Source organism: Thamnophis sirtalis, unplaced genomic scaffold (assembly GCF_051295495.1).
Source record: "Thamnophis sirtalis isolate CommonGarterSnake01/CBP01778 unplaced genomic scaffold, rThaSir2_p1.2 scaffold_5, whole genome shotgun sequence".
Lineage (NCBI taxonomy): Eukaryota > Metazoa > Chordata > Lepidosauria > Squamata > Natricidae > Thamnophis > Thamnophis sirtalis.
The window spans coordinates 77,444,307-77,472,049 of record NW_028261385.1 but is presented as its reverse complement, the minus strand read 5'-3'; the positions used below and the strand labels follow the sequence as shown (position 1 = coordinate 77,472,049).

At 35.5% G+C, this 27,743-nt stretch overlaps 1 protein-coding gene across 9 annotated transcripts in view; it reads left to right on the top strand.

Moving 5' to 3' along the window:
- MPDZ (multiple PDZ domain crumbs cell polarity complex component) overlaps window positions 1–27,743 on the top strand; it is a 112,859-nt gene that overhangs the window by 40,449 nt on the left and 44,667 nt on the right. For 3 of the 9 annotated variants that reach the window (XM_087716079.1, XM_087716078.1, XM_087716082.1), the window contains exons 18-28: window positions 738–854; window positions 5,462–5,623; window positions 7,188–7,430; window positions 8,302–8,410; window positions 9,988–10,186; window positions 11,903–11,944; window positions 15,453–15,557; window positions 17,921–18,013; window positions 22,206–22,383; window positions 23,772–23,882; window positions 24,717–24,800. In XM_087716079.1, coding sequence (XP_087572205.1) covers window positions 738–854; window positions 5,462–5,623; window positions 7,188–7,430; window positions 8,302–8,410; window positions 9,988–10,186; window positions 11,903–11,944; window positions 15,453–15,557; window positions 17,921–18,013; window positions 22,206–22,383; window positions 23,772–23,882; window positions 24,717–24,800 — 1,443 coding nt within the window. The remainder of the gene's footprint in view (window positions 1–737; window positions 855–5,461; window positions 5,624–7,187; window positions 7,431–8,301; window positions 8,411–9,987; window positions 10,187–11,902; window positions 11,945–15,452; window positions 15,558–17,920; window positions 18,014–22,205; window positions 22,384–23,771; window positions 23,883–24,716; window positions 24,801–27,743) is intronic. The other 6 variants (XM_087716087.1, XM_087716080.1, XM_087716085.1 and 3 more) reach the window with 4 other exon arrangements.

Genomic DNA, 27,743 nt, shown 5'->3' with positions numbered 1-27,743 from the left:
ATGTTGAGTCATCAACAACCATAACCAATCCTATCTCAATTCTATAATCTAACCTCAAACCCAACAGAAAAGGATGTACATAATGTAGTTTTATTATGATGTAAATAAGGAATACATTTTAGTTGTATTGGAATGAACTATTTCTTAATAAAATCCTTCATATTGAAATTGGGTTCAACATTCATGGCAAGATTGTGAAAGCTGTTATCTCCCGGTAACTTACTATGAAATTCACAAGCCAGACAGGTAAATTTTTTAAAAAATAAATATAATTTTCAATCTGCTCCAAACATGTTTATCGCAAGAAGTGCTACCGATTTCACAGGAACTTATGTGTTGTGTTTACGAACTAAGTATAATTTAAACTTGATAAGACTGAATAGGCTTAAATCTAGTTTAATCTTAAATCTAGTTTATGACGCTTAACTGTGTTGGAAATCAGGCAATCTCTCGGGACAGAGACAATTTATCATCTGGTCTAGGAGAAAATCTCAAATATCAGCACATAGGTACATAACCATGTGATGCTTAAAGGCTATTTCAATTCATGATTATTGCCATCTCATTTTTCTTTTTTCAATCTTATAAATCATTTCATGGTTTGAGGGCTGTAATATCATTTCTAGATACCTTTTTTCCTGATCTTTATTTTCATTTAAATTTTCATAGTATTTACTTACATGGCATGTTCTGTTCACTGGCCATCATCCAACTCAAGAGCTTCATTCTTTCTGCAGCTTTCACCAGAAGAGGGCTATGTTTCTGCTAAGGAAGATTCCTTTTTCTACACTGCCCAGTCCTTTGAGGAGGAAGGGCTAACCGATTCAGCCCTCTTCCATGCTGAGCTGGCTCTGGTTAGTCTATAGTTAGTCTTTTTATTCTATGTATTAATTTTGAACGGTATTTTGTTAACGAACAATACAGGAACAGTCCTGCTGTTGACATTTAACAGGTGTTGTAAAGACGTCTTGCTTGGTTTCCTTGAATCTACATGAAGGTCATTTATTTACTAATATAAGAAAATATCCATAACTATATCAAAGCAATGTATTTATAAGAAGACAATTTTGTGTGCCAAAATTAAACTCTCTAAATATTTAAACATTTATTTAAAAAAATCCTTGAAGCCTTAAGAATAACGTACAGTTAAAAAGAGTAAGAAAATTACAAAAGCAAACCATTATTTTTTAAATGAGAAACCATGCATATATATAATCCTATAAAACAAGGAAATTATGGCCCCAGCCATCCATTCAAATTACTTTTTAGGACTCTGCAATTTCTCTCTTGGAACTTGGACCTCTTGGAACTTAGAACTCGATATAAATGCAGGATATGATTCAAATGCTTGTTGCCCATTTAAACTTGGCAATATCTAATAACTTCAGAAGACAATGGGTTTTCTCTTATTCCATATACTCAGTTTTCTCATACTTTTTCAGTTTGCTAAAAAAAAGAAAATCTGACTTGTTCTGTTCAGGAATTCTGGGAGTTGAAATCCACAGGTGGTAAAGTTGCCGTAATTACTCAGCCATGCTCTAGTAATATACTGTATATAGTAGCTGAGATATTGGCCAGTCTTCAAAAATCCACAAAAGCTAGAATGATGAATGAATCTTTGACTGATTCTTTATATATGTATGTCAATCCAATAGCTAAAATGGCCAAATTCTTGCTCATTTAATAGTAATCTATCTGAAGTCCCTGCTATCTCAGAATAGGCAGGAAGTGTGTGTGTGTGTGTGTGTTTGTGTGCATGTATGTATATCTGTCATCTTTTCATGGGATTTAGTAAATTGAAAATTATTTTGGATTATATTGATCCAGACCATCTTTGTGGTGGTATGCAGATGTCACATTGGTCTTTCTGAGGTCTTGCAGCTCATTCCATTTATTGCCTCCTTCTCCATGGACGGGAAGGGGTGAAGTTTCTCATGCTGCCTGCATCCCGCAGATGGGGTTTTCTTTGTTTGTCAGCTCAGCCTAATTTCTGTCCTGAAAACACACACACACACACACGTAACACACACACACACGTAACACACACACACACGTAACACACACACACACACACACACACACACACACACACACACACATATATATATATATATATATATATATATATATATTTCATGGGTGTAGGTATGCTGGTCTTGTTGTATTCGGGTCTTTTCCCGAGATTTTCTTGGCAACATTTCCCGAGATTGTCTTGGCAACATTTTGGCGAGGTCTCATTCGCCATCTTCAGGCTGGTGTTTGCGGTTTAAAGCGTGGTTGGAGCTGCCATCTTTCTATAAATCTTGGTTGGGTGTGTGGAGCGCTGGCTTTGTTTCAGTAAGTGGATTGATTGGTTGTGTGGTTGTATCATGTTTGGTAGATTGGTGCTGATTGGTTCTGGCTGTGTGTCCGTTGTTTTGTGTTGTAATGGCCTGGGTGGTGGATGGGGCTCGTTTGTTGACTAGGGCTGATTTCCAGATGTCTGGTAGGCAGGAGGTATCGTCACATTTATTTATGTTGTGGGGGTGTTTCTCTATTTTGATAGCTTCCATAATTATTCTCTTGTTGAAGTGTTCAGTTTTGGAGATTAATTTGGTTCCTTCAAAATTAATTTCATGTCCTGTAGCTTTAAGATGCTGGAAAAGGGAGGAAGTTTTCTCCAAAGAGAACTCCCCCCAAAAACCGAGACACAGAACAAGACAACGGCATTGCCCTCCTCCCTTACATCAAAGACACTACAGATAAAATCAGCAAAATTCTCTACAAACACAATATCAAGACAGTCTTCAACACTGACCAAAAAAATAGCCAACATCTTAACAAACCCCAAAGACAAAATCCAGCTAGAAAACCAAGGAGTTTACAAAATACCATGCAAAATCTGCCCTGCAACATACATAGGACAAACGAACAGGAGAATAAATGCACGCATTGCAGAACAAAAGAACGCAGTAAGAAAAAAGAAAAAAACTTCCTCCCCTTTCCAGCACCTTAAAGCTAAAGGACGTGAAATTAATTTTGAAGGAACCAAATTAATCTCCAAAACTAAACACTTCAACAAGATAATAATTATGGCAGCTATCGAAATAGAGAAACACTCCCACAACATGAATAAACGTGACGATACTTCCGCCTACCAAACATCTGGAAACTAGTCCTAGTCAACAAACGAGCCCCACCCATCACCCAGGCCATTACAACACAAAACAACAACAGACACACAGCCAGCACCAATCAGCACCAATCTACCTATCATGATACAATCACACAACCAATCAATCCACTTACTGAAACAAAGCCAGCACTCCACACACACCCCCACCAAGATTTATAGAAAGACAGCAGCTCTGACCATGCTTTAAGCCAAAAACACCAGCCTGAAGATTACTTCTTCACCGGTGTCACTTCATCTTCTGTAATATTGTCCCCATTGAGCTGACCAAATATTTCACCCTTTGATTTTGGAGATAATATGGTTCATTAGCATAATATGCACATACAGGCATGTGTAGCTTTATATAAGGCACAAGCTACTTTGTTTTAAATTTACTGCAGGAGTTGGAAATACCAGTATATAATATGAGAATGTTTACATAGAATTTTGCAAATAGGAATTCTAATTTGACAGAAAGGCTGAGAGGTACAATTGATTCAGGTCAAGATATATGGGAACTATGGGAAAAATACTTGGTGTTTTCACAGTGGTTCTATTTGTTAAAAATGTTTTTATTGTAGAAACTTCTGAAGGATTTTATCACAAAGCTACTTAGTTTGGGATATGTTCCTTATTTATTTATTTTGTTAAAGTTCAACTTTTATTTAAGATATAATTTGATCATATTCCTGCCGATCATAAATTCAGGTTAATGTACCAGTAATTGACATGCATTGGATTTTAGCTTCTGACTTGAACTGAACTGGATTGTATCCATAGAATTTATAGTGAATCCCATGATTTCATTGTTGTAATGCTAGGCTTATATGAAAATGTTCTGAGAAGGCAATAATACTGAGTATATATTTACAGTGTGTGCTAGCATATTTCTAATGAGCAATAGTAATATATTTTGGGAATAAATCACAACTTTTTTAAAAAAAATCACAATCATTAAAGTTTATGGAATAATCCACTTGATTATTTATAGTAAACTAGCTGATAACCCGGTGTTGTCTGAGTATTTATTTATAGAGGGAAAATATCTAGACCAAAAGTAATTTCTAATGTTGGATTTTCCCCCTTACCAGAGGGAGACCCCTTGTGGAGTACTGTGAAGCCGTTACCATGGCAACTCCAATGCGCTGTACGATAAAAGCCATTTTATGGCAGTACAGTAGAATCCATTTTAAGGCACAACAGGCTGTATCTTAACAGAACACACACCCCGAGGAGGTGTTAGATATTTTTTCCCAGCAAGGAAGTTATCTATGTACCAAGTTTGGTTGAAATTGCTCGAGGCATTCCAGAGTTATGCTGGAACGCGCGCGTGCACACACACACACACACACACACACACACACACACACACAGAGCGAGAGCGAGAGATATTTATAGATAGATAGATTATGAGCCATGATGGCACAGTGGTTAGAGTGCAGTACTGCAGGCTACTTCTGCTGCCTGCTGGCTGCCTGCAATTTGGCAGATTGAATCTCACCAGGCTCAAGGTTGACTCAGCCTTCCATCCTGAGGTGGGTAAAATTAGGACCCAGCATGTTGGGGGCAATATGCTGACTCTGTTAACCGCTTAGAGAGGGCTGTAAAGCACTGTGAAACAGTATATAAGTCTAAGTGCTGTTGTTATTACAAAAGTAAGCCTACTTAGAACAATACAGTAGTCTTTGACTTGCACCCATTTGTTTAGTGACTGTTCAAAGTTACAACAGCACTGAAAAAAGTGATTTGACTGGTTTTCACACTTAACAACCATTGCAGCATCCCCACAGTCACAAAATCAAAATTTAGGCGGGCACGTAACTAGCATTTATTTATAATCATTGGAGTGTCCTGGGATCTTGTGATCATTCCTAACCAGCTTTTGACAAGCAAAGTCAATGAAGGAAGCCAGATTCACTTAATGATTGCATGGTTTGCATAACAACTGCAGTGATTCTCTTAAGAACTGTGACAAAAAAGGTCCTAAAATGGGGCAAAACTCACTTAACCAGTGCCTTTTTTAGCAGCAGAAATGTTGGGCTGAAATGTGATCCTGCACAAAGCATAATATTTTAGAGCGATAATAAAAAAGTCAACTAAATTTTTTTCACATAAAAGTCATTGCCTACCCATGATCTGATATCCAAAGCATCGAGTGGAAATAAGCACGCTGCAAGCCAAGATATTCTACTTGGAAAACTGAGAAGAAAAATGTTACAAAGGAAAATAGCTTTTAATAGCCACCGATGCTTGTATTTGAAACTGATACAAAGGTAGCCCATTTGATTGAATTGCCTTTGCTATTAGGTGGACTCAAGTGAGACAGATGTAATAGAAGACTGTACAATGGGATCGGGCTGTTCTCCAGATAATGATGGTACATTCCAGCCTTCAGCTTTAACATTGCATAGCGGCATTTGTGGTGATGATCTGCAGCTTGCTCTTTCGCTGCCCTCTTCAACTCCCAAGGTAAAATTATGGGGGAGGGATATGAGCAGGGATATGAGCAGAAAGACACTTAGTTCATAACTATAAATCAGCCTTATGAAAATGTCTGCTTGGACAGTGAAGGTAATGTTACCAGTTGGTTCCATCTGTTCATAGTTTTTTTTTACTAAATTAAAGGGTAATTTCATTTAGATAGTAATGCTGATTGAATTACCTTTCAGATTTTCAGTATTCAGCAGACCATTTACCATAATTTTTAGGTGCCCCAATTTACAAAAAAAAGTGTGGTTCAAAGAAATCTAAACAATAACAAGCCACTTATGGAAAGACATGCGTAAGTATAATGAATGCTTCATGCTTAAAGTTCAAGCATTAAAAACTCTAATTTTCTTAAGGGAAATTGTTAGTAAATCGCTTTACAAAATCAACGCTCGAAAGGTCAATCAAATTCTTTTGTCAAAAGGTCGCTCAAATTCTTTTTTTAAATTTTGATGTTGTTCTTTATTGTTGATCATGTTAGCTTTTCCCCTCTCCCCTTTTTCTGATTCTCTCTCTTTTGGGTCATTCTGTGTATTTCTTGTAATATTCATGGTGGGATTGTCAGTTCATTCTTTGAACTGGGTTTTATCCTGCTTTTATTGTTTTATAAATAACTCACATCTGTTTTGTTTGAAAAAAGAAGTTGCTCTTCTTTCACACCTGAATTTTGTAAGCTGGCTTCATTTCTTTTGGCATCTTATTTCTGTTGGATACTGCATGGATCTGACAACCAAAATTTATTTCCTAATAAAATTTATTAGACTAAACAAAGTATACCTGGGCCACTATGCCAGATTGCATTGTTCAACTTTGCAATAGTTTATGAAATTAGAAATTAAAGTGCATGCTGGGAAGCATACTCTGCAACGCATCCAGTTTTATACAAGGTACAGAACTCATGTTCTTGAAATTATTATCTTGTGTCCCATCAGAATAGAAATAAAATATTTACAATCAAACTTGGTAGTAGGATCCAATCTGGGTCAGTCACTGGGATCAGATATTTAGTCTTCTGAGTTTTTAGACTTGTGCTAGAGCCCATCCTCAAGGAATGTCATATTCTGGTGAGAGAGAGGTTCCCAGTGGATCGGCTCCAGCACGAGTCCAAAAGCTTGGAAGACTAAACTTCATGCAACATTATCTTGGAACACGTATAACTGCCTTCATCCATGAAACTTGGTAGTGGTTATATTTATCACTTTATCCCAATAAAAATAATTATACAAAAATAAAAATGGACCATATGGCCCCCTGAATGTAAACTAGTTATTAATGGGAAAGGTTTTTAGACTTCCAGAGGAAGAAATGGTGGACTCAAGATAGCTTCACAAAAAGTGGAGCCAACACAATTGTGGCTTTATTTTAATAATTGAAAATGTATTAATAATTAACTGACTAATTAATATTAATGTTAATTTTAAAGTATGATAGAATATTATTGATTTAATAATTAATTAATTATCAAATCACTAATATTCTATCAATAATATTCTATCATACTTTAAAAATAGAATGAGTTTAGAATTCTTGTTATTTTGTTTGCTAGACTACTTTCAAAGAAGATTCCAGTGACCCACTCAGTTACCAATCATCAGATAAAAACCTGTACACAATGGATCTAATACAAAGAGAGACAGAGAATAAATCTGCAGGTGGATGTATGAAACAGATCACAGAATCTTTTCTTGTGAATCCAACAACACAATCTCCTAAGAAACAAGTTGAACATGAAAGCATAAGCATGTGGAGAGAATCTTTGCTAACACCCGAATTTTCACACTGTACAAAAGTAAGTTCTAGATTGCCACTTCATTCAACTGAAAGGATTCATTACATGCATTTGTGAAAAAGCATTTTCAGAGATTTAGTAGATCAAATGAGACTAAAGGTGATAGTGTTTTCTTGTCATTCTGCCCTTTGATCTAGAACAGGAGTGTCAAACTTGCGACCCGGATGTGTCTCATACTGGCCACACCCAGTTTTGTGGAGGGGGAAAAGTCATGATGTGTCATGTGATGATGCCATGACGACGCAAGTTTGACACTTCGATCTAGAAGAATCTTAATAGAACATGTTGGGATTGTATGGATTGTATACACTAATTAGTGTCACAGCTTGCTTTCTAAGAACTGAACTGTGACTTAACATAGCACTTGCTGTTCAAGAATATTGTTCTATACAGTACAGAATCATGGGCACCTTGTGGAGGGATCCTACTCCACAAGAGAGAGAGGTGAAATTGTCGATTCATTAATACAAAGACGTATTCCATTTTGGGAAACTAATATGGAATATGGAGTATGCAACAAGGACCAAAATTGTTTGCATAGCTAGACAGAGCATGTTAGCTGAATTGTACAACTTTCAATACCTGGAATCCAAACTGTGCATTTGGAGTGCACAAGATAGGATAAGTCTAGTTTTTTTTTTAAAAAAAAATATTGTATGTCTGTTTGCTGCCAGTTGTAAAGGGTATACTTCCTGAGGGTAGTTATTTTAGTAAAACACTAATACTTTTTTTGTTGTTTGCTTAGTTTGAAGAGAAACAAGCACTTTGAAGAATTTTACAAATATTCAGACTGTCTAGCAGCTTGTGATTTGTAAACTACACAAAATCCTACTATGTTTTCCAGAAGTGACTTTTATTTTCTTCTTACCAGGATCAAGAGTTCTTGATGGAGAATAATAGCTTAATGCTTGCTGGCCTAGATACAAATAAAAACAAGTTGGAGAAAATGATTACCATTGCAAAAGGCAATTCAAGCTTAGGTAATGTACCTCACGTAACTGTACACATCTTTGTTCTTGCAATCCTTGTTTCTGCCTAGTTATTCCTGAAAGAAAACTAGATATTATTCTTTTAAGTTGCTTTAATCAAAAAGCAAAGATTTTTATATATGATCTCAATAATAATTACTGTATTTTTCGGAGTATAAGACACACCGTTTTCCCTTTTAAAAAGGGTGAAAATCTGGGTGCCTCTTATAAACTGAATACAGCATTTTTGGCTTCCTGAAACCCCATCCCCCTTTGCAAAAATGGCCATGCATAGCCTTTAGGAGGCTTCCAAAGTGCTCCTGGGGGATGAGGAGGGCAAAAATGAGTGAAAAACAGGCTGTTTTTTACCATTCCCCCCACCCAGCCTCCAAGAGCACTCTATAAACCTGCTAAAGGCTATGCATGCCCCTTTTTTTGACCAAAAACAGGACAGTTTTTTGCAAAAAATGGCCTGTTTTTTGCTCATTTTTGCCCTCCCCCAAGGCCCTAGGAACATTCTACAAGCCTCCTAAGGCTATGCGTGCCCTTTTTTGACAAAAAGCGGGCCCATTTTTGCAAAAAAAAAACCAGCTGTTTTGGGGAGGTCTGCAGAGTACAAACATTTTCTTTTTTAAAAATTGCCTCTTCAAAATCTTGGTGCATCCTATACTCCAGTGTCTTATACTCTGAAAAATACGGTATATCATAATTATAGCATCATATCTATCTATACATTTTCCTTTCCATATGAAGGCAGGAACAGTCAGGAGAAGATCAATGTGTATTGTTATAATAATATAGTTGTCTAAGTAATTTAATTACAAAAAAAAAAAAGAATCATTCCAATGATGAAACTATGAGCTTCCTTAATATAATGATGCCAAATCTAAGAACTCTCTATTTGAAAAATGTTAACATTCTTTTTATCCTGGAAGTGTTCAGAAGAACAAAAATATTGGCCATATTCAAATATGGGAAGGATGAAATCCTTTACTTTTGTGCTTTGTAATTCATTCCTGTTCAGAACAAATCTTCTGTACTTTCTTCATCATTATCTCATCTTGATCTTCCTTTTCTTTCTCTTTGCTCACTTTTAAAAAATTAAATTAAAAATAAGTTCATTGCTTTTTCCTTTTCTGTTCTCTGCTTCTTTCTTTGAGGCCATATGTAAAAAAAAAGCAGATCTCATCTAATTAAGTAGCTTTTTAAACAAAACAGAAGGCATTAGGAATTCGTCATCTTTTTGATCTTAACCTTGAGCTTATGTGATGGAGGCAGCTGTAGACCTGAAGAGACAATCTCATATGCCAGCCTCAGCTGTTCCCATTTTTTTTTTAAAGTGAGAATTTTCTAGCTGGTGTTTTTTGACCTGCTAGGCATATTTTGAATGTTGACTCCTCAGACCTACCAATATGATATTTTTTTTCAAGTTATGATTTTTAAAAAAATATGTGGAAGCATGTGTATATTGGCAGAAATACAGATAAACATATAAATAAAAACTATTTCAGAAAATGAATGTTATTCAGTGTAAGTTCAAGTCAGATACCATGTTTCTTATTAGTGCTAAACTTTTTTTCCTCCATAAGGGATGACAGTAAGTTCTAATAAAGATGGCATGGGAATGATAGTTCGCAGCATTATCCATGGTGGTTCCATAAATCGTGATGGACGAATTGGTATTGGAGACTGTATATTGTCTATTAATGAGGAACCTACTGCTAATTTAACTAGTGCCCAAGCACGGGCCATGCTGAGGAGGCATTCTGTCATTGGACCAGATATAAAGTAAGTTGGACGTTATACAGATTGGTAGATTTTCAAACACAGTATGCATCAATTATATTGTCATTGCACTTGTGTTTTTTTTTAATTCCTTGATTATTTTTTTATTCCATATCCCAATGAAGTTTCAGTATTAAACTGGATTTTACATTGATGGAAGAAGGTGAAATGTCTTCTGTGAATCACAACCAACCAATGAGAGTTCCAAAATTGCAATCCAGTATGGTAGTTTGATTATCCCATTTACTGGTTTGATATAATTTCATGAATTCAAATAAATACATGGAATTTGCCAACTACTTGCAATAAGGGGAGGGAAATGTTTGCCCTTATCACTTAATCTTACAAATACGTAACTATAATGAAAAAAACTGAACTTGATTAAAAATATTATTAAACTAAATCCTGAACTGGCTTCTAAAAATTAACACTTAGCAGCTGCTCCTTAAAGCTGTCAATGGAATTGCTGTAGCTGAAGAATATTCCCCTTCAATGTCCAAGCAATGGTGAAAGTTGATGGAATATTACAGCATGAAATCACCTTTGGGAGGGGAAATAGTTTGTTAGATAAATGAGGGTGGTAAATAGGGAAGAAAGGATCAGAAATCTCTTCTTTATTTCCAGTTAATAGTAGCATTAGAGTGACAAAGAATTATATATTGATCCATGAGACAAAAGGTATTTTAACACCTTTTTGAATCTCTTGCTTTCCAGGATTCCTGGAAGATACAGTGATAGTATTTGCATGGGATTTAAATTAGATTTTATTTGTTCAGGCAGATCAATTGAAAAACATTGGTATTTTATAAATAAGCTTTGATCTTTTACCTCAAGTAACTGAGAAATATTTCAATAGTGGAAAATAGTGAATATAGAAATTATGACACATGACATTATAACAACGCTTTCTCAGTATATTTTTTTTACAGTATTAGGAAGAAAACTGCATTTTAAGTCATTTGTGGGATATAATTTAATGTAAAATGCCACCCAATTGTAATGAACGTGAATGATCTATACCTATTAAAACAGTGCTCCAAATGCTGAGACTTAAATTGCAGGTACTGTGCCTTGAACTCTAAATTAGCAATTCAAATTTGGGCTTTATATGCAAACAAAACTTTCTACCAGTCCCCTAATTTGAGTGTCAAGCCCAGCATAACTTTTTCATAATAATTTTGCTTGGGATTATAGTTTATAGTATGTTTTCTCTTTCTCTCTCTCTCTCATCTTTTTTTCCTTTCCTTCATATATAAACTTTTTTTTCCTAAGCAGAAAAGCAGATGTATAGCATCATCAGGATGTCTGTGGCTTCACTTCTCCCTGCACCTTACATTTCTTTAACAATATCTAGAGACTTTTGCTTTTAGCAGTAGTTATAACAGCTGCCTCTAACATCTGCCAGATAATTACGGAGCTGATTCAGAATTCACCTGCCTTAACCGAACGTGTGGAGATGAATCTCTGATCAAGGAATAAAAGATTGATTGCGATTGCATTTTTCATGCTTGTTAATAATCATTGCTATACACTCCAATAAAGAACAGATGCTTTCTGATGGGAGGTGTGGATAGAATAGAGGTGGAGAGGGGGAAGAAGAAAGTAAGTAGGAGTGCACACTTTTAAATACGTGTGTATGCATCTCTCATTGAGTAGAAGTCACTGACATTTGTTAACAATATTGTAAAAAGATGCTGCGTCGTATGCTTCACATTCTAGATCTTCTCCAACACCTGCTGATGATCAGGCCCCCTTTTATGTGTGAGTATTGGCGATTCAAAAGCTCATTATAGCTCTGTGTTCCAACTTGACTGTTCATTCATTCATGCTTTTATAACATCAGAAGTAGCTGGGATGTATCCAGATATAGGTACCACATAATGTACACAGACACACAGATGCTTTCAACCAATTAAAACCTATTACTAGATGAGATTACCTGATTAATTATTCAACTAAATCAAATCCTTCAATTTATAGGTATATTTGGAGATCTAAGATGAATATCATAGTTTTTAATCAGTTAAAAACACACATTCATCTTTTAAAGATAAGTTTATAGAAGCCAAGTTTATAGTTTAGATTGGAACAGGGAACGTGGGCTCTTCCAGGCCAGGGCTGTCAAATTTGCAGCCCATAGGCTGGATGCGTCACACGCTGGCCACACCCAGTTTAAGCAAAGTGGAACAAAGTCCCGATACGTCACGTGATGCTACTGTGATGTCGCGAGTTTGACACCCCTGTTCCAGGCCTTGAAGAACAAAATTCTGTCTTAGCCAGCATTCCCAATGGTGTGAGATATTGAGAATTATAATTAGCAATTTCTGAAGATACCCAGGTTGTCTGCCCCATTTTATTTTTCAGACAAGACTGCCAAATATTAATCAAATTTCCAATTTCTTTTTGTAGCTAAGCAATCATGGATCAGGTTAATATGTGGATAGGAGAATGCCTTAGAATCCTTTCTAGGTTCCTTTGACTTTCATGCTGAGAAAAATGCAAGCTGTAAATTATTTAGGATGCAGTCTTGTGGAGAATGATGGGTTGTGCATACCTTTGGAGTGGAAAGCAAAAGATATTTCAGAGTATGTGTGGCCTGCATCTCCTTAAATAAAAACAGTTTTTTCTTAGTTCATGCGGTAGCTGTGGGATCATAGGAAAAGAGGTAGCTGCTTTAAGCAGTTGCAATTGTATGTGTCCCTCCACACACTTTGAAGCATCTTTTTGCCTTTAAATTTTAAAGAAACACTAATAAAAGATTTCCACTGAGTGGTCAGAGAGAAAATTTGGAGCTTGAACAGGAAAATCCATTGTCGGAAATGTCACATATTCTTTTTTCCAGAGTTTGGACAGGAGATGTTTTGGGAAGCCAATCTATTATTCTACTAGATCAGGAGTGTCAAGCTTGTGGCCCGCGGGCCGGATGCGTCACATGTTGGCCACACCCACCCCAGATCTGTTAAGGGGAAAAATGTTATGATATGTCATGTGACAGCAATGTGATGCAGCAAGTTTGAAACATGTATACTAGATCCAATGGTCTATTAATTAAGGTTGTGTAGGCAAGCCCTGGAGTTACCAAGGGATAGATTCCCTTCCTTTGATTTTAAAAAGGAGAGAAATTTGTCTTAAAACACCCATAATGTAGAAACAAAGCAGAAATATCCCTGTTTCTTTGGCATCCATATTTCCTCAACATATCCATTTGAGAACTGGATATCTTGAAGCGATTTCCATGCTTGCAGGTGGATGGCTAAAATTTGGCACAGCAGTTTCTGGACTAAAAGTGAAGTCATGTTTCATTCTCTTCTTTAAAAGATACATATTTATTCAACAGTTGTTAAAAAACAATTGCCTTCCTGATAGCTCTCTTTTTGTTTAAACGTCCCACCATTTTTTCTCAGGATTCTTTTCTATCTCTCAACAGTAGCAGTGTTTCTGTAGATAATTGTAACACAGGGAACTCAGAGGTTCCACATTTACCTCTGTTTCATCTCATAGTTACAACATAGATTAGGGATAGAAAGAATAAATGCTTATGGACTTTCCACACTGCTAAGCTTACAATGGGGGATCCATGGAACACAGTTGCTTAATTTTCAAGGGGTACTTCAGCTCTTTTCATGCCACATTGTGAAACTCCATTTCAGTTTAGAAATCCCAGCATCCTCCATATATTTATTCTGATGCTATAATATAGCTTTTCAGATTTCCCATGCCTGGGTATTTACTTATTTGTCCAATTACCATTAGTTTAAAAAAGATCCAAGATTTATATAATGTGACGCATCAAATTCCAGTGCATTCTTTAAGTATTGTTATGTTTTCAAGTTGCTTATCGATGACACAGCCATGTACTGATGTCTGGATTAATCTCACTCTTGTATTTTCAATATTGCTTACATTTTCTTTTCCCCATGCTGTAACTAAATGAATCTCACTTCATTATTAAAATTGTACTGTGGTTTATTTTAAATGTGATCATAAGTTTCTTTATTTGGTTTCTTTCCTATCGTAGTATGCATAAAACACTTTTTGTCTGCCTATTAAATCATGCATGTTTTATTTCTTCTTATGTTGCATGGTATATAACATTTACATCCCTATCTTCTCATTTTAAGTTGGTTCAGGATGGAAATTATTCTTGTCTTCACTACCTTCTGAGGAATCAATGTACAATCAGTTTAATCCTTGATTGCTTTAGATTGGTAGTCTGCCTTGCTAGCTGTGAATTCTGAAATCTCTCATTTAATAAATCCTTCTTTCTATAGTTGCTTTTAGCCAACAGGAATTACAATGCAGTTCTGTTTACTTGGCAGTTCTGCAGCTATTTCCTGCTTAAGCCAAGTATTTTTGGAGTTACAATGAATATCCTAGATACTGCAGGGAAATGCAGTTCTAATAATACAGCTATTTCTCATTTAATGACCATTTAAATGAAGTGGTTGCTAAATAAAGCCACGGCTGTATTTATGATCTTATTTCAGTTTCCGTTTCCTTTAAGGTTCTGCAAAGCTCACAAATAGACTTAGTGTAAGGATTAATTGTAGAGTTAAAGAAGGTATCACTAAATAAAGACTATTTGCAATTATTTTTATTTCTGAACTACCAGAGAGTAGTTTTAGTTTAATTTGCTTTCTTTTGGTTCAGTTTAGTTTCACCAATAGAACATTGTTGAATGATACTAATTTAATGTCATTTCATTCATAACTTTTTAAAATTCATAATCTCCTTCATTATTATCCTTGTTACATTTTGCTCCTTTTAAAATAACAAATACAATACAATACAATACAATACAATACAATACAATACAATACAATACAATACAATACAATACAATTGGTTTGTAGAGCAGTGGTTAGAGTGCAGTACTGCAGGATACTTCTGCTGGCTGCTGGCTGACTGCAATTTGGCAGTTGAAATCTCATCAGGCTCAGGGTTGACTCAGCCTTCCATCCTTCTGAGGTCAGTAAAATGAGGACCCAGATTGTTGGGGGCCATATGCTAACTCTGTAAATTGCTTAGAGGGGGCTGTAAAGCACTGTGAAGTGGTATGTAAGTTTAAGTGCTGTTGTTATACATTGACCTTCATGGTTTGCATTTGGTGCATTCCCAATGAATGAAAAGGAGGCTTTCTGGATTAAGAAGAAGATATTTGTGCGATGCCACACTGTGAATTATAGCCTTAAAAATCTCTATTGCTCAATACTGAACTATATCCAGACATTTGCAGCTTCTTAATTTTATGTTTACTTTTGTGTTGCAGCATTAGTTATGTGCCAGCAGAACAATTAGAAGAGTACCAAGCCGGTTTAGGGCAGCAGCCAGAAGGAACAATGCCATTAGATGTTTTTCCTTCACATACTGTGAGGTAATTTAGAGTACTGTACTATTAATAAAAACAACTCTTTTTGCTTTAATTTAGTCCACCCATGAATAAAAAACACTATCCATGAATGGATGAAGAAAAACCGCATTGATATTGATTGGAAAAATACAAATTTGCTTGTTCTTTCTTTTTGAGAGTGGAGGGGAAGGTTGGATTATAAGTATTTATTCTAGATAAGGGAACAAAAAAAAATGCAGAGTTAGGGTAATATATAAATAATCATTTGTATCCCAAAGTATTTATGGTATACTGACCCCCAATTTATCAGTTTGACTGTGGGAAAGGGAAAGTTTCTTATTGCCAATTGTTCATTAAATTGGAGAATATATCACTGGAGCTACTTCTTTTATTTGCATCATTATGTCATTATGCAAATTAAGTCACTTGCATCAGTTTATTCTATTTGAATAATAATAGTATTATTCAAATGATGTAACTGATATGGGTGATGTGAATCACTGCCAAAATTTGGTCTATTTCATGCAAAGTCCATTTTATCAACATTTCTGCAATGTCCTGGCTGCTACTTTACCTGGGGCTTCAGAAAATGTTTATACTGTATTGATTTCTAGATTTTTGAGACAAATGCAACACGCACTGATGTTTTGCATAACATTATCTGTTAGAAAGAACTACCCAATAAATTCTACTTCCTTACTGAATGACAAATGTCTCAGCCTAACAGATGTATGGAGGATAATTTAGATCTTTCTGTGGAATCTTGCAAACCTAATTCTTATTGAAATTGCTCAAGATGTTACAAGAGCTGTTACCATGCATGTAAGTAGTTAGCATAGTTGTATAATTGCTGGAGGAAGTGGGAAGATATATGAAAGTCAAGGCATCATTAGGTATATTCATTATTTGTCCCACTTTATGGAAACTAGAAAATCAGGAAGCCTACTCCATTCTCAGTAGGACAACATATTTTATTTTACTTTCACATTTCTTCAGTACACATAGGAAAACAGTGGATTTATGCTAAATAGTCTATAATATGTGTGCAGTTTTTAACAGACCTGCCCATATTCCTCTGCTCTTTTTTATGCATTGCCGTGAAGGTGGAAAATAGACAGTATGCCCTGATTCATGTATTGTACTAAGCCTTAAATTGCAGTTCGTTTTACAGATCATGCTTAGCCATAAATACCTAATTGGATTAATGCAGTATGATAAATTTAAATCATGCAAATTACAGCAAGGCTTAAGTGTCTACATTCAGATTATATGTATTAGAAACTTCTATGTAATCCCAAATTACCAGATGGATTTTCCTGCCTTTAGAAAGTATGAAAAGGTTTTCTGGGGCATAAAAATTGTATTTCTTCTATATATGGATTAAAATGTGAAGAAGAACATGAACAAAAAGTTCTATTAAGCTAGTCTGGGTTTATATTTTGGGAAGCATTGTTATCAATTTTTATAGATGATGTCTAAAATTCAGATGAGACATGGTATTTGTTTTTGCACTGGAACGGAAATCCATCTTATATTCTGCAAGATGTCTCTTTAACAGAACCACCTATATGTTAAATATGTGTTAATTAATTAGAAATGTTTCCTTGGAAAATTCTATGGGTGGAGCTCAGTGATTTGGTATGTTTATCATAATTTCTCTCTCAAAAAATTTGCAACCCTCCCTGATCAAATTTTGAGATCTTCCAGAGGGCTGTAAGGTAGGGCGAAAGAAAGAAATCAGTTTATGCCCTAGAGGGGTAAAAATTAATATTTCCCATTTTCATTGGAACTCTCTAACCTATGTTTTCCAATGTCAATCTTCTTCCAAAAACCTATTCTTTAAAATCTGGCACCTATGAAGTGGAGTAAGCTTCCATTTGGAAAAAATTGAACAAACAAACCTCATCTTCATATATACATATAACCTTGGAAATATGTTTGGATCACGTATATTGAGGTATTAGAGATTTGATCCCAGTCAATATCATATGGGTTATATTTAAAAAGGTGAATAAGGCAGTATACAAACAATGCTGATGTTTTCATTCTGAATTTGTATTTATATTGTTTGCATTGATAAATCTTAGGATATTTTTTGGTTGTATATTCTATCTTTGTATAATTTCAGGGCTGGTCTAGCTGATCTTATTTTATTTCGCTACCCTATGATCCTTTCATGTTATTGTTGCCTTGGTTGTACCCATGTTGTTATCATTGTTATATTATTATTTCCAGTGTATATTTCTGTTTGTTAACAGGGTTTTAAAAATTTATTGTGCTATTTGCCAGTCCCTCCAATTTTCTCACATGTCCCAAAATATTAAAAGACCTGTTTTGGGGATCATAATGATTTCTTTTGATTTAGAGCAAAGTTTGTTTATATGCAGAGAAATTCCAGAACTACCAGAACGAGAAGAAGGAGAAGGAGAAGAAAGTGAGCTTCAGAACACAGGCTACAGTAACTGGAATCAACCAAGACGGTGGGTTTTCTTTCAGAGCTAATCTTCTAGCTAGAGCCGAATTAATCAGTTTGAAAGTTTTAAGAAGGAATACAAGCAGCCCTTGACTTGTAATCATTCATTAATCACTATTCAAATTTACAATGGCACTGAAAAAAGTGACGGATGATCATTTTTCACATGATCCTTGCATCCTGGTGACAATCAAAATTCAGATGCTTAGCAACTGGTTTATATTTATGTCAGTTGCAGTATCTCAGGGTCATGTACTCATCTTTGCAACCTTCTGACAAGCAAAGTTGATGGGGAAGCCAGGTTGACTTAACAATCATGTTACTAATTTAAAAATTGCAATGATTCTCTTAACAATTGTAGCAAGAAAGGCCATTCTCACTTAAGAACCATCTTGCGTAGCAAAGGAAATTTTGGGCTAAATTGTTTATTTATTTATTAGAATTTGTCAAACAGAAACGAGAACAAGAATAAAAGAAAAAAAATACAATGGCAGGGACAATAGGCACATTAGTGCACTTATGCACACCCCCTCTACTTAAGTATGAAGTAAGGTCCACAGAAGTCAATTTGTGACTGAAACTGAAAATTTGTAGCTGAGACAATTGAATCAGGTAGGGAATTCCAGATTTTGACAACTCTATTACAGAAATCATATTTTTTACAGTCAAGTTTAGAACGATTTACATTGCATTTAAAGCAGTTGTTCGCACACGTATTATTGCGATTAAACAGAAAAAGTCATTTACAGGTAAAGCATTACTACGTGTACTTTTGTATGCAATACCTAGGTCTGACAGCAAGTGACACAGTTATCCAAACTGAGAATTTCGAGCCTAGTAGCATAGGGAATCTATTGTGTACAGAAGAGTGAAATACTTTTCTCGTGAAATGCTTCTGAACTCGCTCAATTGTGCTGATGTCAGATATATGGTAGGGATTCCAAACAGTTGAACAATACTCTAAAGATTGGCCTAACATTGGTTTTATAAACTCTAATTAGCAATACAATGTTTCCAGAAAAAAAGCTTCGAAAAATTACATGTACAACTTTAATGCTTTTTTAGCAACGCTGTTACAGGGAACATTGGAGCATAAGTTGTCAGAGATAAGTACACCTAGGTCCCTTGCCAAAGTGAGGGTCATCTGTTAGATCAATACCACCTAGCTTATACTTGACATTCTGATTATGTTTATCAATATGTAAGACAGAGCATTTATTAATTGAAATTTGAAGTTGCCAAATAGATGACTACTCAGGCACATAGTCGAGGTCACTTTGCAAAACAACAGAATTATCTGTAGAATTGAATAATTTTACGTCATCGGCAAAATGGACGCAATTGCTTTTATGTTGATCACATAAATCGTTGATATAGAGCAAAAAAAAGTGTGGGACCTAAAATGCTGCCTTGTGGAATACCACTGTTAACTGATGCAGGATTAGACAGTTCCCTATTTTGACTTTCTGCAGTCATATTAGACAGGAAAGTAGCAATCCACTTGTGCAAAGATCCAGAAATGCCGTAAGAGTTTAATTTCAACAGCAGTTTTGTCATGTACTACTATATCAAAAGCCTTACAAAAATCTTATGTAAATTTCATCTATGGCTTTACCTTGATGAAGATGTAGCCCAGATGTTTTTTACTGCAAAAGTTGTAAATTACAGAATGAGTTTTTCCTAAAGCCAAACTATTTGTCAGATTGTGGTCATAAATCAAGGATTACTTGTACTCCATTTGCTATTTAGACTTAGTGAATTCATGATATTCATTTGAGAAAGCTTTGTGTTATTACCATGGGGAAGAAAAGAGGTGCTCTGAGATTTTCTGCCTTTGAGTTCCCATTTCAAGTACTGTACTAATGGAATTAGAAAAAAAATGCTATATACCCATTGACTGTAGCTCATGAACTTAAAGCAGTAGTTATGAGCCAAAAGTGGGGAGACCACATAAGAGACAAAATGGTGTTAAGGTGTCTTTCATCATATAATCTTTTTTACATTCATATAATTTCTCATTTTTCAACTGCAAAATTATCTCTAAGAGGTTTCACATAGATCTGAAGCTTATACAATAGTATTTAGGAGGAGGGGGTCCCAAAGGCCTCTCTAGATGAAATTTGCAGGGTGGCAGCATGGGTGCCTCCATCGCCGTTCGTTACGAATTATAAGTTAGATAAGTTTGCATCGGCAGATGCAGACTTTGGCCACAGAGTCTTGCAGGCTGTCCAGACTGCAACACAACAGGAAAGGTCACTTTCCCGCCCTTGAGGATACCGAACTTGGGTATGTCCCATGCATTAGAACTGAGGAGAAATTTCCTGACAGTTAGAACAATTAATCAGTGGAACAGCTTGCCTCCAGAAGTTGTGAATGCCTCAACACTGGAAGTCTTTAAGAAGATGTTGGATAGCCATTTGTCTGGAACCGTATAGGTTTTTCTGCCTAGGCAGGGGATTGGACTAGAAGACCTCCAAGGTCCCTTCCAACTCTGCTATTGTATTGTATTTGCTTATTTGTTTGTGTTGGCTTATTAGATTTTTACTTCATTTCCTAAACAGAAATTCTTTCTCTTCCACTTCTCCACTGCATAGTTCCCTGCTTATTTAAAATTGTGCTGTGAGCTAGTGATTGACTCACTAAATTTCCCTGGTTGATGGTGGACTTGAACCAGAGAATGCCCATCAATATGGATACACAGATCTAAAAATATAGTGTAAAAATGGTTCTCTTGGCCACATGGTGGCACTGGCCCGTGGGTTGGGATTAATAGTTGAGGAGATTTATATTTCTTTCTTAGTTCTTTTTTTTACTAAAAAGTCTCAAAATTTCTGATAATAAATGCAGCAATATGTCTGTTGTTATAAGCCATTAAAAATAATACTACTTGCATAGTTCAACAAACATAACAGAAGCAACAATTTCTACTCATACTAATTTCACTTTTTGAAAAACAGTATTGTTTACCACTCCTTGGAGCAGAGGCAGAGAAAACATAGAAACAGAATTAAAGAATTAAAATAAATTTCAGCCTGTCAAATGTGACACAGTGATAGCAGAGGAAAATTTTACCATTATATGTATAATCAACTAGCGGTTCTTTTAGTTATTTATTTTTATAGGTATACATACTTTTCTATAATTAGGAGTATATTTTTTCTTAAATACTATACACTGAAAGGAGTGTTAATTATCAAATATACAATGTGATATTGGCTTCAACAAAAAGAAGAAATCCAAGTGGTTCCTACGTAATGTAATGCAGGTTGTCCTCACCTTAACATTTACTTAATGACCAAAGTTACCATGGCGCTGAAAAAAGTGATCGATGGATCTTTTTCACATGACCCTTGCAACATCCCCATGGTCACATGATCAAAATTTGAATGCTTGGCAACCGGCATGTATTTATATGACAGTTGCATTGTCCCAGGGTCTGTGATCACCTTTTTACTTTCTCACTTTCTGACAAGCAAAGTCGGCGGGAAAGCCAGATTCTCTTAACAACTGTTAACAATTGACCCCTCCCCCTGGGGCCACTGCAACTATCATAAAAATGAGTCAATTGTCAAGTGTTTGAATTTTGATCTTGTGATCCCAGGGATGCTGCAACAGTTGTAAGTGTGAAAAACGGAGTCACTTTTTTCATTGCCGTTGTAACTTTAAATGGTCAATAAATGAACCGTTGTAAGTTGACGACTACCTATAGTAGTTTGATTTGAAATGCCTTTTCTAGCTCAATGCGTGTTCATTAGATTCCCAAATCATAAACATCACTTTTGCCTTATATGCACTTGTGAAGCCTCATATAATTTTGGACAGGAATCACCATGGCAATATTTTTAAAGGCCATGAAAGACAGTCTTTTCTGTTATTTTATTGTTCTAACTTAGTAAAGCCAGTACAAAACGACAGCAGTGAGATTTATGAATAACATCAAAATTGTGGGTTTGAGGAGATACATTGGGTGGGAGGGAAGGTGGGGTTAACTTTCAATTAGTCAACAAAAATAATAAAGGCAGATTAAAAATAAATTAAATAAATAAAAATAATGAAATAAAATACCTCACGAATAAGCCCTATACCATGCTGCTGTTTAAATTTTAAGCACCTAGGTTTTCCTATTTAGTAAAACCCTCTTTTTCTGACTAAATTGCATTTCAGTCAACAATTTATTTTTTAGTCATTTGTCATTGTAGGGTTGAGCTCTGGAGAGAGCCTAGCAAGTCTCTAGGAATCAGCATTGTTGGTGGAAGAGGTATGGGAAGTCGTCTGAACAATGGTGAAGTTATGAGAGGAATCTTCATCAAACACATCCTTGAAGACAGCCCTGCTGGCAAAAATGGAACCTTAAAAACAGGAGATAGAATTGTGGAGGTATTATATTGGTTTCCATTTTTAAAATGAGCTTAGAACTGGTGGGAACTATGGTCCCTTAATGACTTGCGGACTTCAGCTCCCAAAATTCCCGAGTCAACTTACTCAGGAATTCTAGGAATTGAAGTCCACAAATCATAAAGGGACCATAGTTCCCCATCTCTGGCTTAGAATGTAACGATGTTTTTGCACATTTCTGAGCAAAACTTTGTTTTGTAAGAATCTTGACTTCTAAAAGTAAATGAAAAGAATATGGCATAATACTGGTTTATAATGTACTTGAATAAAAGGTTTTCATTCAAAAAGGTTTAAAAGTTTAAAACAAATTAATAAAAAATAAATACACTATACCACCATCTCATTTTTAAAAATATCCAATGTTATTTTATTAGAGATGTGCTTACAATAGTGAAACACATAAACACAATCTTGATTTGAAAGGATGAATTATTTATCATTCACTTCCAAAAGTGCTTTAGGGATTATGATCGCTGCCGTGTATTTTGACTCTGAAACATTTATTAAGAGACAAGTGCACAAATATCAGTAATATGGACATCATACAAAATAATGTATGGAGTCCATTGAAGTTTTTTTTTAAAAAAAAAACCCTTCATATTCCTCTATCTTACTACATTTTATACAATCCTTGTTATATATGTAATATTGCAGATTGATGCCAGGTTTATCCCAAAGACTTGACAGTCTTGAATTTTAGATGATCTTAGATTCCAAACAAAAATTAAAATTATAATATGTTTGACAGCCAGTGAAATCAGAATTTAATTTAAGCGGGAAGGCGAAAAGGAAGGGTGGGAGCGGATCTGGAGAGAGGAGTGGTAGAGGGGGAGGGGAAGTAGGGTAGAGGGAGATGATGGAGGGAAGATAGAAAGTTGGAGGGTGGTGGAAGAAAGAGGTGTATGGGGAATAGAAGAGGTATATTGGGCTTTCATTTTCTGGGGCATTGTTGACAAGAGGAATTGATGCAATTATTGTTTAATATTGTATGGTGTATACATGTGAGTGTATAAAAATGAAAATGAAAAATAAAAATACTGAAGAGCAAAAAAAAAAAGAATTTGATTTAAGCTCCATATCTGAATCACTAAAGATACAAATTATATTCTCAGATATAAAACAATGTTAAATTATAACTTAGAATAATAACTTCCACTCTAATAATATATCTTTGGTGTTCATGTATAATTTTATGACCTTGCTAAATCATGAAATGCTGCAAAGGAGGGACTGAAATTTAGAAGGGACTGGCTAGAGATGTTTGTTTGTTTGCCTACATAAAATAGAGAAATAGGTATAATTTTTAGGAGTTTCTTCATCATTTTTAGCTACGTGTACCATCATATTAAGCTTAGACATTACATTTTCAGGTGGATGGAATAAATCTCAGAGATGCAAGCCATGAGCAAGCAGTGGAAGCCATTCGAAGAGCAGGCAACCCAGTAGTCTTCACGGTACAGAGCATTGTAAGCAAACCAAGGGTAAGCATACAAAGAGAGAAAAAGAAAGATATGTAGAACCATAAATATGCATCCAAAGTTAAGCATTTATTCCAAATTTTGTTAATTTGGAGGAGAACTGAGACTTTGCTTTCTAAATCTTACATCATCTACAAAGTTAAGAGCAGAATTAGTTGAGGTTGCAATTAGTCCTTGGTTTTGTGGTGAGAAATCTGTAGAAATCTGTATAGATTGGAAACAGGAAATGGCACTTCAGAGGCTATCTCGTTTAATCATGCAGAAAATTGATGAAATATTTACATGCTATAAAACAGGAGTGTCCAATTCTGGAAGTTGAAGTTCACCAGTCTAAAAGTGGCCAAGATTGGACACCTCTGCTATTAATGATAGAGTAAGGTTTTTGAGGATTTTTCCATACTGCGTTGCTCTGGAGATCATAATATTACTAAGGCAGCTGAGATCCTGTTATATATTACATCTGTACATATCCCATCTTGATTTCCCACCTGTTAGCCATGCCTGGCAAAGGAATTGTGATCTGTGCAGAGGCTAAGAAATCCACATGAGGCTATATATTTGAAAGGTTAATTGGTTGCCCAAATATTGCCTTCTTTTTCCTTACCATTTCCCCTGCACTTTTCATTTTGCTCTTAAGCATAAATCAGGAGCTGGAGAGAGTCTGCAGTGCAGAATCACTAAGTAGCCCTCCATAAAAGGATATGGCTTTCAGCCACTTTGCACAGTCATTTTAATATTGTTGCTTGCATCACTTGAAACTATACTTCCTGTATGTATTTTTTTTTGGTAAGTCGCATGTTTGATTTACTGGCTCTTTTCATAACTCTTGTTTCCCAGCCAATATCTCTTTATGGCTCTTTAGCATCCTCTGCTCCTGGTGGGCAGAAATTTAATAATCCATTTTACCATCCGTCATCACAGGTAAATAGCATGGGTAGTCCTGTTGAATGTTGGTGATTTGTATGCAGAACTAATGGGAGCTTGTGAATTTGCTGTGGCATGGGAAAATACATTTGCTTGCTGAATGTTGGTGATGTAAAAAGAGTGTCTTTAGTTTGTGCTCTTTATATGAAACCCTAATATCTGCTAAGGGGATTTCCAATGTTTATCAACCAGAAAGCTAGCTGCATTTTCTTCTGGTAGTCACCTTTTAATGCTGCTTCATGAAATAAAAAATAAATAAAATAAAGTAATGTCACAGGCATAGATGGCTTATTCATCCATTGGAGAGAGTTAAAGCATTGCTTTAGGGGGAATGAATGTTTTCTGTTCCTCAACAAATTTTAGCAATTAACAATTCTTATTTTGCTTATACACAATAAAAGAGGTCTATTTTGTTACATATGGTTATGCATTAAATGTATAATTTACTAAAAATGCTCAAGCTATTATATGATGGTTCAGAGCTATTGCAGTAACAGAAATTAACTTATTGTTTGTGTTGGACCCATCTGCCTGTGAAATTTGAACTAGCATTGTTAGTGAAAGGAGTTACATAAATGTTTATGGAGGGCTTTCTTATTATTTCAAATCATAGAGAAGTTCTATATTTGATAGAGCTTTGTAAATAAGGAATGATTAATGCCTGTCTGCATGCATGTCTCTTGTAATCCTGTCGTTCAGTGTTTATTTCCTTCAAAATGTGCTTTTAATGCTTCCACTGAAACGTGGCATGTTTAAGGTGCTTTGAAATGATTCAAGTTAGGGATTTCTCTTTTGAAAAATAAGTATTGTTCAATTCTCTGAAGAAAGTGATAATTTGGTTTATTTCCTGAAACTTGTTTATACACAAGGCTAAAATCTTCTGAAGTGAAGCAGAAGTCTTTCTTTAAAGTCTAGCTAAGCATCACAGAGAGGAAAGTTTCATGTAATAATACGAATTTGCAGAGTTCAAAGTTATGTGGTATCATTGTGCATCAGCACAATAAAACAAAGAAAAAAGTACTTGGGAAAAAGAAACATTGAAAATCGAGTACCATTTTCGAGAAGAAAATAATTATTCAGTTCATCATTTCAGTTTTAATGAAAATAATCTAGAGAATATATATTCTTAATTATAATCACAACATATAAACATGTGATTTTCATATACAGATATTCTCAGAACAGAGCGGAGCTACATTTTGATAGTCCCAAAAAGTGGTTTGAGGACTTATTGCTACTTGCTGCAGATCTTAATATCCATATAAGCAGCAGCAAGTAATGCTGTCTGTCTTTTTCTGTATAAGTGTGTTATTGTTGTTAGTTGTGAAGTCATGCCCAACCCATCGCGACCACATGGACACTGCCTCTCTCTCTACACAGATCATCCTTCTGTTGCTACATTGTTAAACCAGCACCCTGCCTGGTTGTTACCTGTTACTGTTACAAGTTGTGTTAAAATAAATTGGTTACAGAGTTACCGGACACGAGCCTCTGTCTCATTCCTGAAGATATAATATACTGCTTCGGTGACTCCATCCAGCCACTTCATTCTCTGTCGTCCCCTTCTTCTTTTGCCCTCAATTATTCCCAGCATTAGGCTCTTCTCCAGTGAGTCCTTCTTTCTCATTAGATGGCCAAGGTATTTGCGTTTCATCTTCAGGATCTGGCCTTCTAAAGAGCAGTCAGGGTTGATTTCCTCTAGGATTGAGCGGTTTGATTGCCTTGCAGTCCAAGAGACTCACAGGAGTCTTCTCCAGCACCAAAATTCAAAGGCCTCAATTCTTTGGCACTCAGCCTTTCTTATGGTCCAATTTTCACAGCCATACATTACAACTGGGAAAACCATAACCTTGATTATATGCACTTTTGTTGGCATATAGTATAAGTATATTTTGTATAGCCAAGTTTTTTCCCCCTGATCATTTTAATCATTTTAATCCCCCATTTCTGTGTTAAATTCAATCAACATATTTTTTAAAAAACAATGTAATTTATTTCTTAGAGTATATTCATCCTTTGTTCAGAAGCTCAAGGTAGTGTACATTATGATTTACTTTCTCATAGTGCCAATAGCCTATTCAAATGCAGCATGATCAATTTCTTTCTTACTGGAGTATAGCTTAGGGAAAAGTGAGAGGTTGCTGGCCAGTGCTCCTGCCTTTTTTTCCTGTTTAAGTATAATAACAGTTCTGTTATTTGAAAGCTGACCTTCACCCCCTAGAGAGTAGTGCCTTGAAAATAAAGGGAAATATTTTATTTCAATCTTTGAGGTAAAGTGGATCAATTTTCTCAGAAACCTTTGCTGTATCCATATCATCGTCATCATCGTCATCATTTTAGCCATTGTCTATCTACTGCAGGATGAAGGCTTCTTCCATGTATTTCCAAGCAATACGGTCCTGAGTTTTCTTTTGCCAATTGGGCCTGTAATACTTGCTCATGCCGTCAATCCATCTTGTTTTCGGTCTCTTTCGCTTTTTATCAAGTGGGATCCATTCTGTGACTGCCTTGGTCCACCTGCCATCAGTTCTTCTTCTTGTTATGTGACCAGCCCATTTCAATTCAATTCACTTTTGTTTGTTCTATAATCCATGTGCAGGTCTTTCTGTCTTGTCTTTTTGCTATGTATCAGTAGCAATACACTTCTTACAAAAAATTTCTTTTTGGAACTTTTTAGTTGTCTTCTGCATCATGAAAGATTAAGCATTGCTGAATCCATTTAAGAGGCTGAGGGCTCAACAGTCTCACCAGATATAGAGCAGATAGGGTTTCTGAAGGTAAATGGAATGTGTGCCAGCTGTGAGGCAGCGGGAACCTTACCGGTTCAATTCCTGTTCGCTATCTTCTCTTAAAACAGTGCTCCAAACATAGTAAGTATAAACAATAATCTTAGAAGAGAAAAATGTGCAGAAGTTTAGTTCAGCTTTATTACTCTTTTTC